At 45.9% G+C, this 15,726-nt stretch overlaps 1 protein-coding gene across 5 annotated transcripts in view; it reads right to left on the bottom strand.

Annotated features, from left to right (window-relative positions):
* Positions 1–15,726, bottom strand: part of Mgat5 (alpha-1,6-mannosylglycoprotein 6-beta-N-acetylglucosaminyltransferase) — a 274,469-nt gene that overhangs the window by 177,808 nt on the left and 80,935 nt on the right. For 3 of the 5 annotated variants that reach the window (XM_036202892.1, XM_036202891.1, XM_036202894.1), the window contains one exon: positions 1,146–1,536. In XM_036202892.1, the coding sequence (XP_036058785.1) occupies positions 1,146–1,386 (241 nt within the window). In that variant the 5' untranslated portion in view covers positions 1,387–1,536. Of the gene's footprint in view, positions 1–1,145; positions 1,540–15,726 lie in introns of all 5 variants that reach the window. The other 2 variants (XM_036202890.1, XM_036202893.1) reach the window with 1 other exon arrangement.

Genomic DNA, 15,726 nt, shown 5'->3' with positions numbered 1-15,726 from the left:
TTGCATGGAACATAGTTTTATGTGATTTTTCCTCTTTTGTTTTCCTGTTTACACCTTCCACTTTTCTAGACTAAGCATAACTTTTGCTAACAGAAGAAAATAAGATATATTTCACATACATATTTTATATATCTAAAAGTTATATATATTACATATAGTCCATTATACAACACACACACACACACACACACACACAGAGTCTCATGTAATCCAGGTTAGCCACAAACTGCCTACGTTGTTGACATTTCAGGCATGTGTCACTATGGGCAGATCCAACCCAGAGGATCTACGCAGGCTAGGAAAGCTAAGTGTGTCATTTTAAAAAGAATTTGAGGCACCTAAAAATGAGCACTGAGCACAGGATTTCTTTCGGAGTGAGCAAAACTAAAGACAAGCAATAAAGTCCAGGAAATCAAACAGTAAAGCTACAGGGCCGTTTATTAGCTCAACACTGACCTTGATGGCACCCAAAACATCGTCCCCCTACACTGTATCTAATTACATTTTGTTTAAGGACAGATAATGTTTGTCTGCATTCCCTGAACAGACTCCTGTGAGCACAGTCTAGAAATATGCTGACAGAGTAGAGACTGGTTGCAAACACAATCCAGAGAGCTCAAGTGTGCAGACTAGCACTCCTGGAGAGAGCGGGTGTCTGTGTGTACAGGAGCGTAGAGCCCCAGAAAGGGCATTGCATTACCTTTCTAAAAGTATAGCTGTGGGCTGAGGAGGTGGGTCAGGTGGTAGGACAGCTTGCTGAACAAGTGTAAAGACCTGAGTTCAGGTGCCCTGAATCTACAGGAAGCTAGCTAGCTACAGTAGCATGCCTATACAGAGATGGGCAGCAGAGACAAGAAAATCCCTCACAAGTTAAAGAGGCAGCTAGCTTGACATGCAGCTGCCAACAAGAGATTTTGTAGCAACTGAGGTAAAATGTAAGGACTCACACCTGAGATTATCCTCTGACCTCTGCCAGGTGCATATCCATAGTCACACATGTAAATACAAAGATGCAAAGGATACACATACAAAAACAACTGTAACCACCCTCCACGAAAACGGAGAATCTTCAAACCATAACAAGCCCACAGGTGGGAACGTTGGGGGTCCCTCAGAGCAACCCACCCCCATGCCACCACACTCACCATAGGCTGTCATGACACCAGCATATGGTCCATCCACCACGTTCCTGTTTTCTTCGGCCAGGGCTTTAATGTACCTTTTGCTGAGATCCAGGATCTGCTCCCGCAACATGGAGCTGCTCTCGGGCTGAGTTCGCTGCTGGATGGTGAAGTGGAGAAGCATCATCCCCCATATGAAGCCAAAAGTCACGAGGAAAAAGCCCAGCTTCTGAGAAGACAACTTCCAGGGAGTAAAGAAAGCCATCTCTCTCTCTCTCTCTCTTGAGTGTGTCCCCCTTCCTTGGCTCTCAACACGTAGAAGGTGAAGGCAAGTTCATGGTGCAGGCTGGGGCAGAGGGTGTGTGGCTCTCACTCCGGCTCCTGAGTCAGCTGATTTCCTTGCCTGGCTTCCATTCTGCTGTGAAGGAGGAGGACAGTTAGCAATGTGGTCACCACAAAACACAACAAACAGGACCAGCAACTGCACTGAGGTAGCCCATGAAATGCCCACTCACTTCTCTGCTTAATGTGCTGATTCAGTACTTTAGGCTAAAATTTGGGATCCGTGAGCCCAGAAGAGAAGTCTGGTAAAGGCACATAAAGCTGTACAAATATACTGGAGGAAGTGTGCATCAGAATGTGTGGACACAGGTGTAGCGGGGCTGTTCCTCTTCTAGACCTAGTTCAAAACAGGAAGCTTGTTTTGCAAGGTACAGAGGAGATGGAAGGATGTGTCACCAGACGTCAGCAAAAACCCATGGGGAGGGAGAGTCCTGTGACCACTTTGTACTTTGTGCATGTGTAACTTGAGCTTAGAAAGTCATTACATGTGTTCTTGGAGCAAAGTTTGCCCATACAGCTTGAGGGGTATTCAAGAAAGGGGATGCATCCTCAGAGAGTGCTCAGAAGGAAAGAGGAGATGGTCTTCTGTTATTAAAGCATGGCTGGATTTCACTATCAGTGTTCCAGGGTAAATGACTGCCAGGTGCCACTCCCAAGCACAGGCAGAGAAAGACACCAGAGGCACAGCAGGTTTCTTTTGGTTCTGGCTTTATGTTGGAGGTGCTAGAGATCAAAGCCAGAGTGCATGCTAAGCACCGGTTCCATCGGGGAGCCAGAGTGCATGCTAAGCACTGGTTCCATCGGGGAGCTTCACCCCAATCCCTTGTCCCAGCTATCTGGAGCAAAAGGTGCACATCACAGGATCGCGTGCCTGCTGCACAGGAAGCCCAAAGGCACCCGGCTGGCTGGCAGCTTCTCTGCGGTTCTCACTTTCACTGCCGTCATGAGACAAAACGAAAAGTTCAAGGGCAGAGTTTCGATGTGAAGGTGTTCAGTCTCCACTCTGCTAACAGCACAGACAGGGCTCTCTATTGGGGTTTCTCAGCAAGGAGGGCCTGAGCAGAGGCTGCAGACAGGCTGATAGGTAGGTATGCACAGGTATGTGCTCTTTAGCCAGAGTCAGGGCATCAAGCATTTTGTCACAATGATAGAAAGCTGACACAGTGGCACTCCATGTCTTGTTTAAGGAACCCTTTGGACAAATAACCAGACTCTCCTACTTCCACTGGGATGATGTCCTAAAAAAATCCCTCATTAGCTGAACATATCATTAAGTGGAAATTGTATTTAAACCAGTCAAGCATCGCAGCTTAGCTTAGCCTTTTCAAATCATACTCAGATCATTTGTATTAGCCTACAGTTGAGCATAGTCACCTAACATAAACCTATGTCATAACAAAGTATGAATCTCAAGTAATCTATTGAATACAACACTGAAAACTGAAAGCAGAATGGGGACATAGCTTCTCACACCACTCTGGAGTTCAAATGTTTAGGTCACATGATCACAAGTCAAGGGCTACCTACATGCACCTGCTCAGAGAAGGACACTGTTCAGGTCTGGGGCTTTCGCTCGGTTGGTATAATGCTTTCTAGCATGTGTAAAGTCTAGCTTCAATCCCCAGCACAGCGGTAGGAGAGGTGGGAGGGTCAGGAATTCAGGTTATCCTTGGCTACATAAGGAGTTCCAGGCTAGCCTGGACATCCTCCCTCAACAAGGGAGGGAGGGAGGGAAATTTGTGAGATGCCTCAGTGGGTAAAGACCATATGTTCTGTGCAAGTACAAGGACCAGATATGCAAAGCTAGGTAGGTGTGGCAGCCGCCTGTAACCCCAGCACTTGGGAGACAGAGACAGGGGATCCCCAAGCAAGCTGGTGAGCTAAGAATAAATAAATTGGCAAGCTCTGAGCTCAACTGAGAGACTCTGCCACAATAAATCAAGTGGAGTGACATCAACTCTGGGTCTTCACATGCACATGCATACATGTGTGAACACATATACCCTACCTGTGTGCACACTCACACTACATTAAATAGAAAGGATGGAAGAAGGAAGGGAGGGAGGGAAGGAGGGAGGGAGGAAGGAAAGAAAGAAAAAGGAAAAAGGGAGGGAGGAAGGGAGGGAGAGAGGAAGGAAAGAGGAAGAGAAAGAGGAAGGGAGGAAGGGACGGAGGGAGGGAGGGAAGAAAGGAAGAAAGGAATTAAGAAAGATAAACAGGCAGACAATGACCACAGGGGGCACAATAAAGTACCTTATGGCTACATGTCCTTGTCTTGGGGGGCACCAGCACTTCCAAATGGTGGACAGTGGAACAGCACCCTCCCTCCTTCCTTCTCTATGTGGTTTTCAAGTACATACACACTGAGTACCTGCTACCCCCAGCCCTGGGGTCTGAATGTGAGCAAGATGGAGCTCCCACCCTCAGAGGGCTAATACTTTGAACGCCATCCCCTCAGTACAGGACGCAGTACTTCCTTCTAGATAATCCACTCTCATTAATCACCTCAGATCTGAGGGGGACTTTCCCAGGCCATGTTAGCAGAGTACCATACCCAAAAGAGGGCCTTCTGGTAATTTTCTTAGACTCTTCTAGGAGAGACCTTTAACTGCTGACAAGATTATCTAGAAACTTTCAGACAGGAAGTCCTGCTCCACTTCCTCAGTTAACCATAAGATGAGGTTGATGAAGGCTGGAACAGGGTTTAAGTCACAGGAAGGGCCAGAGCAAGAACTAGAGCAAAGACCAGGCCTTTGGTAGAAGGTCAGAGGGTTCTAAAGCTTTGCCTTGGAAAGGTCAGAACAACCGTGCTATCAGCTTTCTATGGTCCCATGTTGGACGCTCAAATGCAGTTGGTTGTTTTTTACTCTCTGGGCTCTTTCGGCTCTTTTGGGGGACCTGCCACCCAGCTCCCAAATAAATATACATGGAGGCTTATTCTTACTTATGAACGCCCAGCCTTAGCTCGGCTTGTTTCTTGCCAGCTTTTCTTAATCCATCTGTCTTTTGCCTGTAGGCTTTTACCTTTCTCTATTTCTGTGTACCTTTCTTTCTTACTCCATGGCTAGGTGTGTAGCTGGGTGGCTGGCCCCTGGTGTCCTCCTCCTTCTCTTGCTCCTAGATCTCTCCTCCCAGATTTCTCCTTCTATTTATTCTCTCTGCCTGCCAGCCCTGCCTATCCTTTCTTCTGCCTCGCTATTGGCCATTCAGTTCTTTACTAGACCATCAGGTGTTTTAGACAGGCACAGTAACACAGCTTCACAGAGTTAAACAAATGCAACATAATAAACAAAAGCAACACACCTTAAAATAATGTGGTATGTTCTTGGGTTACGTGATGGCTAAGCCAGCTTAGGTGAAATTATTTCAGCTCAGTGAGAGGTTTATTTTCACTCTCAACTTGATGGGATACAGATTCACCTAGAAGATGGGCCTCTGGCCATACCTGTGAGGGATTATCTTGATTGATCAATGTGGGGAGACTCATCTTAATTGTGGGTGAAAGCATTCCCTGGGCTGGGATCCTAAACTGTATAAAGTGGAGAAAATGAGCAAGTATTCACTGCTCTCTAGTCCTGACTGTGGATGTGACACAATCAGCTGCATTAGGCTTCTGCCACTTAGGTATCTCCAGCATGATAGAATGTGAGCCAAGCTTGATTCACTGAACTGTGTCACAGCAACAGGAAAGAATCAAGACACTCAGTGAGGTACACATTTGGAGTCCAGAGCCCATGAGGGGTTCATCATAACTAACTATAGAATTTCCAGGAATGGCATTTTCTCTCCTAGAATGCACATTGTGAAGTAACAGAAACTATCAGCACACACAGAGAATCACTTTAGAATTCACCTCCGTGATTCCCATTAGGAAGATAGAAGTTATGACTTCAGAAGTCTCATTGAGAAGATACACGCATATCTCAGAGTAATAGGAGGATACTGACAGGCTTTAGGACAACATCCTTACTGAATCTTGGTCCCATGAAAAGACTTGATGATCAGCAGTAACAGACACACAATGGAGAGTGCTCAGACCAACAGTGATCAGAAAGCAGGCATTCAAGCTAAGAAAGTTTGCAGCAAGTCTGTTTACAGTATTAGGGAGATAGCTCAGTTAAGAATGGTACTTGCCTTGCAGTCATGAAGACCTGAGTTCTATATGCCAAAACCCACATAAAAATCTGGGCATGGTGGTGAGCTTTGAATCCCAGTGCCAATGAAACTGTCAGATCCCTGAGTCCTAGCCTACTTGGCAAGTAAGAGACCCTGCATCTAAAAAGATGGTTGGTTGGCTCCAGAGAGACAATACCAGAGGCTGACTTCAGGTCTCTACATGCATGTGCACCTACAGACACATAAATATGCATGGCCCACACATACACACAAGAAAAGGAAAACAAAACAAAACAGTCACCTTAAAGGCTAGTATCACCCACTTCTCTCCCTCCCTCCCTCCCTCCCTCCCTCCCTCCCTCCCTTCCTTCCTTCCAACAGTAAAATCTTTGGCAAGGTCACATGTCAGTTCTAAAAACAAAAGAAGAAAATCACATCAGTACATTCAATATCTTTAATCATTGGGGAAAAGGGAAACATAAACCACAGAAGCAATATGATGCTACTTTGCAACCATTAGGATGGTAGTGACAGAAATACAGAGGGCAACAAATGTCAGTGTAGAACCTGCAGACTGTGAATAGGGAAGGAAAATGGCGCACCCTGTGGAAAACAGCCCAGCAGCTCCTCAAATGCCTGCACAGGGAGTTACAGGCCATTCTCTGCTCAGGAATTCCAGCTAGAAAAATGAAAGCAAGATGTCCTCACACATTTAAAAACAAAACACAGCAGGGTGGTGGTAGTGCATGCCTTTAATCATGAGCCAGAGGCAGGCTGATCTCTGTGAGTTGGGGCCAGCCTGGTCTACAAAGTAAGTTCAGGGCAGTCAGGGCTGTTACACAGAGAAACCTTGTCTTGGGGGAAAAATGTACCATAGGTGGTGGGTACACACATTCCAGCACTCAGGAGGAAGATGGGTCTCTTTCTGAGCCTTTGAGATCAGCATGGACTACAAAGCCAGTTCCAGGCCTTCCAGGGCTACATAGTGAGACTATTGTTAATATTCTGGTTCACCCCTTGAAATCCCACCCCTTGGCGCTGCCCTGCATCCTGATGTAAAAGCCTCATTCTAAGGAAAAGCTCCCCTTCCTCTCTCTTCTACTTTTTCCTTCCGTGAGCTGTGCACCCTCAACCTCTCTCTTCTTCTCTCTCCTCTGTCTCTTTCCTATCTTTCTCTTCATCTCTCTACTATAATAAACTCTCCACATGGATGCAGCGTCTGGGTTGTAAACTATCGGCCACTGCCACCAGTGCCATGCCTGCATGGCATGCATCTGCCCAGCATGTTTCCCTGCATGCACACACAGGATAACCTTGGGGTTCCCTATCCATAATTCATAACAGAGTCTCAAAAAAACCACAAAGGAGAAAACCTTGTACACAAATGTTCATAGCTAATCCTTTACAATAGACCAAAATGAAAACAACACAAATGACCTGTTCAACTGGCAAGCCAGAAAGGAATATTCCAACCGTAGTATTTAGATAGAAAAGGGAGAAATCAATGATGCTACATGTGTGACCCAAGAACAGTCTGCTAAGTGAGAAAGAAAAGGTGGCTAGAACCTGTGCATTATATGGTCCTGGCGTGGACCACATGGCGACCATTGCTGCTTGACCAAGTTCCAGCATTTCAACATTGCTGACCACACTTCTCCAGCACCTTTTTACTTTCATTTTTAATGATTCTCAATATCAATGTCTTACCCTTTGGGAAATTTTGTGCAGGCTTTGGTAAAGGATAAAAATGTATACAATGGTAGCCTGTGAAAACAAAGTAATTCTTTAGGAAAAAAAATCCCTGCCACCATGGAACCAGGAATTCCACTGTGTCCTCAAAGAACAGGAAAGTTAGAGATTTACTGTACCTACTTGGTCCCAAGGGTGAAATGCCCACATTCAGATCCAGAGCCTGAGGCTTGATTAAGGGCAAGAGGTTGGTTGTATAGAGAAATCAGAATGGTATGATATAAAGAGGAAGGAGTAAGACACCAGGACCTTCCCTTTGGGAGCCCATGAAGGGAACATGCCCTACAGTAAGACTAAGACAGGGGACACATTAGCTCTGCCTGTCCCCTTGAGGAAGGAAACTTGCTCTTAAATTACAATGTAGTGTCTGCTCCCCAGAAGTCCTTTCCCAAGCTCAGGCATGTGGATAAGGGTCTCCATTCCCTTGGGGGCCTGAGGGAAGTTCCTTCTTGCTAGAGCGCTCCTCCTGATCTCTGGCAAGAGGAACTTGTTGCCCTTTCCTTAACATTGGACTGGTGCCTGTTGTCAAGGTCAAGGCTACATTCCCAACCTCAGATCTCAAGCCACACCTCAGCTCACACGCCCCCTTTTCATCTGTTTAATCCTATGTGCAACTATACAGTATAGAGGTGTAATCTTTTCTCAATTAAAGGTTCTACCCTCAGATCATGTCTGTCATGTGTCGTGTCCCGTTTCCCCCCCTCTGTCCCCCCCTCCACTGTCTCCTCCCTCTCCCCCCACCAACTCCACACATCCTCTTTGGGACCTGAACCTTGAGGGCCTAAGCAAGTCTCGGACACGGTCCCATTTACACAAAACTTCTAAAATAGGCAAAGGCAGGAACACTCAAGTAGCTGTTTAGGGCTGAGGGAGGGAGGACGGTGCGGGGATGGCTGGAAGTGGTATCTCAAGTAGGCAGGGTTCCTTGGGAGGACCTACAATATCTAAAATAGGTTGTGATGAGGCCGATGTGTTCTAATAAAAAATGGCCCCCACAGGCTCATGTCTTTGAACACCGGGTCCCCAGCTGGTGGTGCTGTCTGAAAGGTTGTGGAACCTTCAGGAGATGGAGCCTTGCTGGAGAAAGTGGGTCACTGGAGGTGAGCCTTGAGGTTTCGGAGCTGGCTTTGTTTCCTCTCTGCTCTCAAATTTCTCTTAGAGTTTACATAAACAATGTGACCAGCCACCTTGAATTCCTGCCACCCCCCCTTCCCTCCCAAGCCGGACTGGATCCCTTCCTTCTTAACCTGTGAGCCAACCTTTACCTCCAATGATACTTCTTGCCAAGTATTAGCCATAGGAAGTAACTACTGCAGAGAAATAACTGTAACTATACTGATGCAATGCATTATACATGTTGGGAGGATGGTAGCGTGTGGGAACCATCTTTCAAAGGGGCAATGAGAAAGAAAGCCCCTCAAAAGTGGAAGGTGGGGATTGGGCTCCAGTTAGGCCCCCTGGGTCTTCAGCAGCCTCCTTCCGCCCTTCACGGTCCAGAAAGACCACACTGTACAAAGGCTGACCACAGGCTAGAGGCAGAACATTCATGGAGCCATTGGCCTCCAGTTCCCCAGACATAGCCACTCTTACACCTCAGTAGCCACCTCACAGGCTTTGCTCCGGGTAGCTCCTAGGCACAGAGGACTGTTCAGAAAACAGCCCAGCCCACAGCAGTAGAACTACACTGATCAAGCAGGTCCTTCAAACAACTGTCCAGTGTCCTTTATCAGTTCCTGGCCCTAGAGAGGACAGATAAAGCTAGAGAGGCTCATTCATTCAGCAGTGAAGCCAGCGCCAACCCAGAGCCCCACCAGTCCCATAGACAACAACATTGTACAACTTGCAGGTTTAACTCAGGCAATTTCACACTCTGTTCAAACGGTGTACCGAATCAGTTCCTACCTATCTTCAACCTTGGCTAAGAGACCGGTCTTTATGTTCACTCTCTCCAGTAACTTTCAGGATTTCCCAAACCATCTGCGCTTGCCTCTGTTCGCCTTGCAACCCACACCCACACTTCCAGTGTCTTTCCTCAACCTCACCTCCTGCACAAATCCTCCCTGGCCCCAGAATAACAGAACCCTCCTTAGATACTAAGGGGAATTCCGAGGAATTTACCTACTAGTCAGCAACACAGCCTTGCTTCAACTTTCCTCCAGGCTCTGTGAGGTCCCAAAAGGTAAAGAATCCTGGGGCTGGAGGGACAGCTCAGATGGCTTTGAATGCATGAGGATCTAAGTTCGATCCCCAGAGCCCATGGTAAAAAGCCAGAAGTGTTGATTCTGGCACAGAAAAGTGGAGGCATATGGAGCCCTGGGGCTCACTCCCTAGCCAGCCTAGCCAAATTGCTGAGCTCAGGGCAAGTGAGAGATCCCATCACAAAAAATGAGGAAGCCAGGGAGACAGATGGGCAAGCAATAAACTACTTGCTTTGTGAGCATGTCGACCTGAATGTGATCCCCAGAACTCAGGAAAAGGTGGAAGGAGAGATCCGACTCTACAAAGTTACCCTCTGACCTCCACATGTGTGCCGTGTAGTGTGTGCGAGCGCACACACACAGTAACAAATACAGTTTACAATGAATAAGGAGGCGGAACCTAAGGAACAGCATCAAAGGCTGGCCTCTGGCTTCCACATGCACGCGCGCACGTGTGTGCGCGCGCACACACACACACACACACACACAGCATATATAAAACATAGGAACAGAACAGAGAAGCAAGGGAGCCATCTATGGACACTATTGGTTGTCACTGTCATACAAGGACAGCCACAGAGATGACAGCAGAGATGGTGCAAAGGCCCTAAACATAGAAAACACCTGGGGATCTTTGATTCAAAGCTTTATTCCGCCTATGGCTAAAATGCAGAACATTCTAGAACCAGAGAGCACTTTAAAAAATGCATGACTAGGGATGAGCCTAGAGAACCAAACTACTGGTTTTTACACTGTGCTTCAAAGGATTTTTCAAAGGTTCCAGAAAGTCCACAAATGCTTTATATTTTGTTTAACGTAGGCTTTCGGGGCTAGTCAGATGGATCAGTGGGTAAAGATCCTTGTCTCCAAGGCTGATAACCTGAATTTGGTTGCCAGGACCCTTAGAGTAGAATTAGAGACCCAACTCCAGCAAGCTTTCCTCTGACTGCCACATATACCCCAAACACAAATAAATAAACGTAACTTAAAAATCAAATACAATGTTTCCAAAGATCCTGAACACACCTTCCCATCTCCCTGCGCAGCCGTTCACATGGTGGGTCTCTGTTGGTTAAGCGGCAGCACTTGTGGCTGGCCACCACGATGGGGGAGAGTGCTGGATGTATCGGTATTGGAAGAATCACAAGCCATAGTTACCTTTCTAGAGCTTTATTGGGAGAGGCAGTGTGTGTGTGTGGGGAGAGAGAGAGAGAGAGAGAGAGAGAGAGAGAGAGAGAGAGAGAGAGAGACAGCCCAGAGGGGAGAGAGTTCGAAAAAGTAAGAACACACAGAGGGCATGCCCACTTTTTAGGCTGGGTGCCGTCGCAGGCTGGTGACCTAATTAAGGACATAATCCTTACAGTCTCCACTTACAGAGGGAAGGGACAGAGAAGGGAAACTTGAGTGAATATCCTGTCTCTCCAACAGGGCCTCCTGGGTACACATCTTACCAGAAAGTGGACAGCAGAGAGAGAGAACAAGGGTGGGCAGGAAGCTGTGACTACCTTGTCATCTGTGACTGCCCCATGTTCTGAGAGTCCCACTCACAAGAACCAAAACTTATTCACATTTGACAGAGCTTCCCACCCACACAGTGTGAAACCACAGCAACCGGAAGAATTCTGCAAACCTTCCCAACCTTCTGAGACAGCAGGGGACCTTGTCATCTGCAAAGTTTATACCCAAGAACCTAACATGCAATCAAGTTACAAAAGGAAATGGGGGAGGGGAAGGGCAAAAAAAAATGTTTTAAGTAAATTTACAGTTTTGGCCTGGTGGTGCACGCCTTTAATCTCAGCTCTCCGGAGGTAGAGGCAAGAAGATCTCTGTGAGTTCGAGGCCAGCTGGGTCTACAGAGTGAGATCCAGGGCAGCTAGGGCTGTTACACAGAGAGACCCTGTCTCAAAACACCCCAAAGGAAGGAAAGGAAGAAGGAAGGAAGGAAGGAAGGAAGGAAGGAAGGAAGGAAGGAAGGAAGGAAGGAAGGAAAAGTGCACATGAATGTCAAAGCCCCAATGTCTCCAGAGTAAAGAAAACCATCACAAAAAGAATTACAATTTTCTTAACTATAGGAAACAATAGTGTCAAGAGGAAAGCCATTAACGAATGATTGCTCAATGACTAGGCATCCTACAGGAGGACCTTCCTGTGTTATCCAGAGAGAAGCCAGGCTAGGTGCTGGCCCACACCAAGAGTGTTTTGTCTGTAGAAAAGGCTAGCCAGCCACCCCAAAAACCAGACTAGTTTAAGATTACCAGGTTAAAATCTAGCTGATGTGAGAGAAAATACGTGCATGCACACAAAGACACACACATGCCCCAACATGGCCATCAGAGGGCTATCAGACTTAGACCTCAGAATGGATTCACCATCTCCGAATGTCATTCCACACGCCACATGCAGCGTCAGCAGCCTCAGGACCCCAGACACCCCAGGATGAACTGTCATCTTTGGAGAAGAACTAAGCAGTCACACACCAGGTGCTAAGATCACTTGTTCTGTAATTCATAAAGCCAAGGTCAAGTCTCCCAAATAACACAGCAGTCTTGGGTCAGCCTAGCTGGCAGCCCAAGCCCTCAGGACACACAAACAATGAATTAGCTCAAGTACGCACAGCCTGCCCTTCAACCCCTAACCCCCTTAAAGACTCGCCTGGTTGCCTTCTAAAAGGTAGAGGTTCAAATATGCCAAAGATATTGATTCAGTTCATCTGGGTGTGGCCCAAACAGAGACATTTCAAATAGAATCTCCCTAGGAGATTCTAATATACAGTCAGAATAATGAGAATTATTAGATGTTCTCTTGATCATCCCTATTGTTCCTATCTAATGAGACAGAAAATGGGATCTATTTCAATATTTTAAGAGGCAGTCTCTCTGCTCCCTGGAAGGGTATGCCTACTGGCTTACAGGATAATCTGTCTCCAAGACTGGCTGGTTATCTCCTTAAAGAATCAGAAGTTGGGGGCTCTGGACATTGCTCAGTCAATAAATGTTTACTGTGCACATGGACCAGGTTTGACTCCTCGTACCTAAATAAAAGCCAGGTAGAGAGTAGTAGAGAGTAACTGGGAAGACCACTGAGGTCAGTGCTTAACCTCCACATGCATTCATACACATGTGTACACACACACACACACACACACACACACACACACACACACACATACATATACACACATGGATTTTGGCCCAAGATATAACCTGAGCTTGTGGTGGTGTTTTATAATCCTGGAAGTACTCTCTTTAGAACTGACTGGTAACCACAAATACTTCCACAGCTGATTTCAAAAGGAGAACAGCCATCAAGCCTTCAGTGAGCACAATGGTCAGGTGCCTAGATATTGGAGAAGAGGATGTCAACCAAATACTTTAAGCTTCTGAAAATGCTTTAATATTCGTATTTTCCAAGGTACATGGGCGCGTCTTCATGACCACTAATACCCTTTCAAAGTCTTACTGTGCAGTAAGTCCTGTAAGCCAGTAGGCATACCCTTCTAAGGAGCAGAGAGACTGAAGGCAATTATACTGGAGAGAGCCATAAGGGATTCACAATGCATGAACTCTTCCATACCAGCTTCACCTGACTCCTTGTGACAGATGAGCTTCTGCCTCACTCCTTTCCACATACAAGTGACTACACACCTACATTCCTCAGCAATGTGATTACGTTTCTATTAGTTTCTATTCACATATGGCAGGGGATTAAAATCATAATAAATACAGTACATTAAAGCTTATGAAGCTCACCCATTTTTTGCATATGTTGGTTGTAGATGTGACATGTATGGTGGGTGTGCATGCACACATGAGTGTAGAGGTGCAAGGTGAACCAGATGCCTTCTTCAATTGCCTTCAATTTTGAAGACAGGGTCTCTCACTGAATTGAGCTTGGTGAATCCCCTACATAGAGTTGAGGGCAAGCCTTAAGGAGTCTCCTGTCTCTGCCTTCCCAGCACTGGAATTACAGGCTGCCTGGTTTTTCATATGGATGCTAAGGATCTGAATTCAGGCCTTCATGCTTGGGTACTAAATACTTCACTAACAGAGCAGTCTCCCTAGCCCCATTTCATTCATCTTGACAGCCTATCTGCTAATGTTCCAAGTGATTAATGGCAAGTTAGTTCGATCATTTAATGCACAACATCCAGTATTTAACTGTGTAAGGAAAGGTAAGCTCTGTTCACAAAGTCAGCTCCAAGAATATGTGCTCATTAAAATGCATTCAGTGTGGAGACCAAAGGCAGATTTGAAGCCAGACTCTGATTACTGGTCCTAAAGCCAAAACTACATAAGAAACTGCCCAATGTTTGGGTTTCATGTACCTGGATTTCAAAACAAATCAAGTGGTTTATAAAAGGAAGGCTCTTCTGACTTACTGTCATGCAGGACATATAATCAATTTCCCGGGACGCAAGCAGAATGACCAGTCTCCTGCCTTGTTAGAGGCTTCTGGGAGAGGACTATATCTCATGGCAGGAAGACCACTAGACAGACACTACATTGCAGTTGTCTTGTTGAAAGTGAGCAGGGTGTCTGTACCTCATTGCAAAGCCTATCTGTGACTGCCTAGGCATCACTTAGGTCAGCTAAGGGCAGAAGTCCACATCCAAGTCACATCTTCCAGTTCTGATCTATAATAGCAAAACTGTGGTGTGTTCTCATATTTATTTATTTGATGCTGAAGACTGACCTGGGATTACTATACATTATCGTGTACTTTGAAGGTATATGTTCATGGGCATGTGAGCATGTGTCTGCAAGAATGTGTGGAAGGCTAGTGCCCAACCTTGGAGGACACTCCTCAGGCACATATACATTTTTTATTTTATTTAGTTAGACAAGTTTCTTATTGGCCTTGAACTCAACATGCAGGAGAGACTGGCCAGAAGTCCCAGGGATCTGCCTGTTTCTCCCCCCACTCCCCACCAGCACTGGAATGAAGGGCACTTGCTACAGTACCTGGCTTTTTGAGTAAGATTTAAGGCTCCTTTGCATGTTACCAATGAAACTATCCAACTAACTCAATATTGTATTTTAATCTTTATCTAGATGCTTTTACTACCTTTAGTTTAGAGCCCAGAAGGGAGGGTAAGATTAATTCAGAGGGCCAACTCCCTTTTGTGTATTTTAATTTTGTTGTTATTGTTGTTTGTTTTGATTCCACATGCCAGGAGCAGACAGGTGGGTCCCAGTCTGCTGTTTGAAACACTTTTCTAGAAGTAAGTCACTGCAAGTGTAAAGCTTTTAATTCTGATAAATGAAGGGACAAAAATGATCAGATAATCACATGTTCACTTTTTTTTTTTTTTTTTTTTTTTTTTTTTTGTTTTTCAAGACAGGGTTTCTCTGTGTAGCTTTGCGCCTTTCCTGGAACTCACTTTGGAGACCAGGCTGGCCTCGAACTCACAGAGATCTGCCTGCCTCTGCCTCCCGAGTGCTGGAATTAGAGGCATGAGCCGCCACCGCCCGGCTCACATTCTCTTTCTAAATATGGTTTCTTTAAAAATGCTGTAATATATGCCCAAAGAATGTCCATGTGATAATGTAGCTGTTTGCTAAATGGAAGATAATCTCAAGAGAAACTGGCAGGGCCCTCAATCATTTCTACTTTGACCTGTTTCCCTGATATAGCACCAGACCATTAGGAATAGAAATGGTTTTCATTAGCATACAACACACAACCTTCAGAAACCCCCTGAGCTGTTAGTGCCTCGTGCCATGTCTGAATATCATGTGCTGTCTAGCTCTTGGTCAATGGTGCTCTTTCAGGCTCTCCCTGCACAAAGAGGGATGGGCAATCATATAGGTAAATATGTATTTTATTTAATGTCCTTAAAAAATAGAAATGATAGGGGCTGTGTGTAAAGCTCTGTTGTTAATTAAGAGCACTTGCCAGGCATCCACAAGGTCCTGCATTCAGTCCAGGGCATCATATAAACTGGGTTTGGTGGTATACACCTAGACTCCCAGAATGTGGAGGCAAAGGCTGGATGATCAGCAGCTCAAGGCCATATTCAGGCTACATAAGGAAGTTTCATGCTAACCTGAACTATAGGACCCTGTCTCAATGAAGAAACATACAAACAATTAAAAAGAGCTAGTGGGATGCCTCGGTGGCTACCGAGCCTGACAACCAGAGCTTGATCCCTGAGACCCACATAGCAGGAGAGAAGTGACTCCTGCAAGTTGTTTTATGGA

This window comes from Onychomys torridus, chromosome 11, assembly GCF_903995425.1.
Source record: "Onychomys torridus chromosome 11, mOncTor1.1, whole genome shotgun sequence".
Taxonomy (NCBI): Eukaryota; Metazoa; Chordata; class Mammalia; order Rodentia; family Cricetidae; genus Onychomys; species Onychomys torridus.
This window is presented reverse-complemented; position numbering and strand designations above follow the sequence as displayed.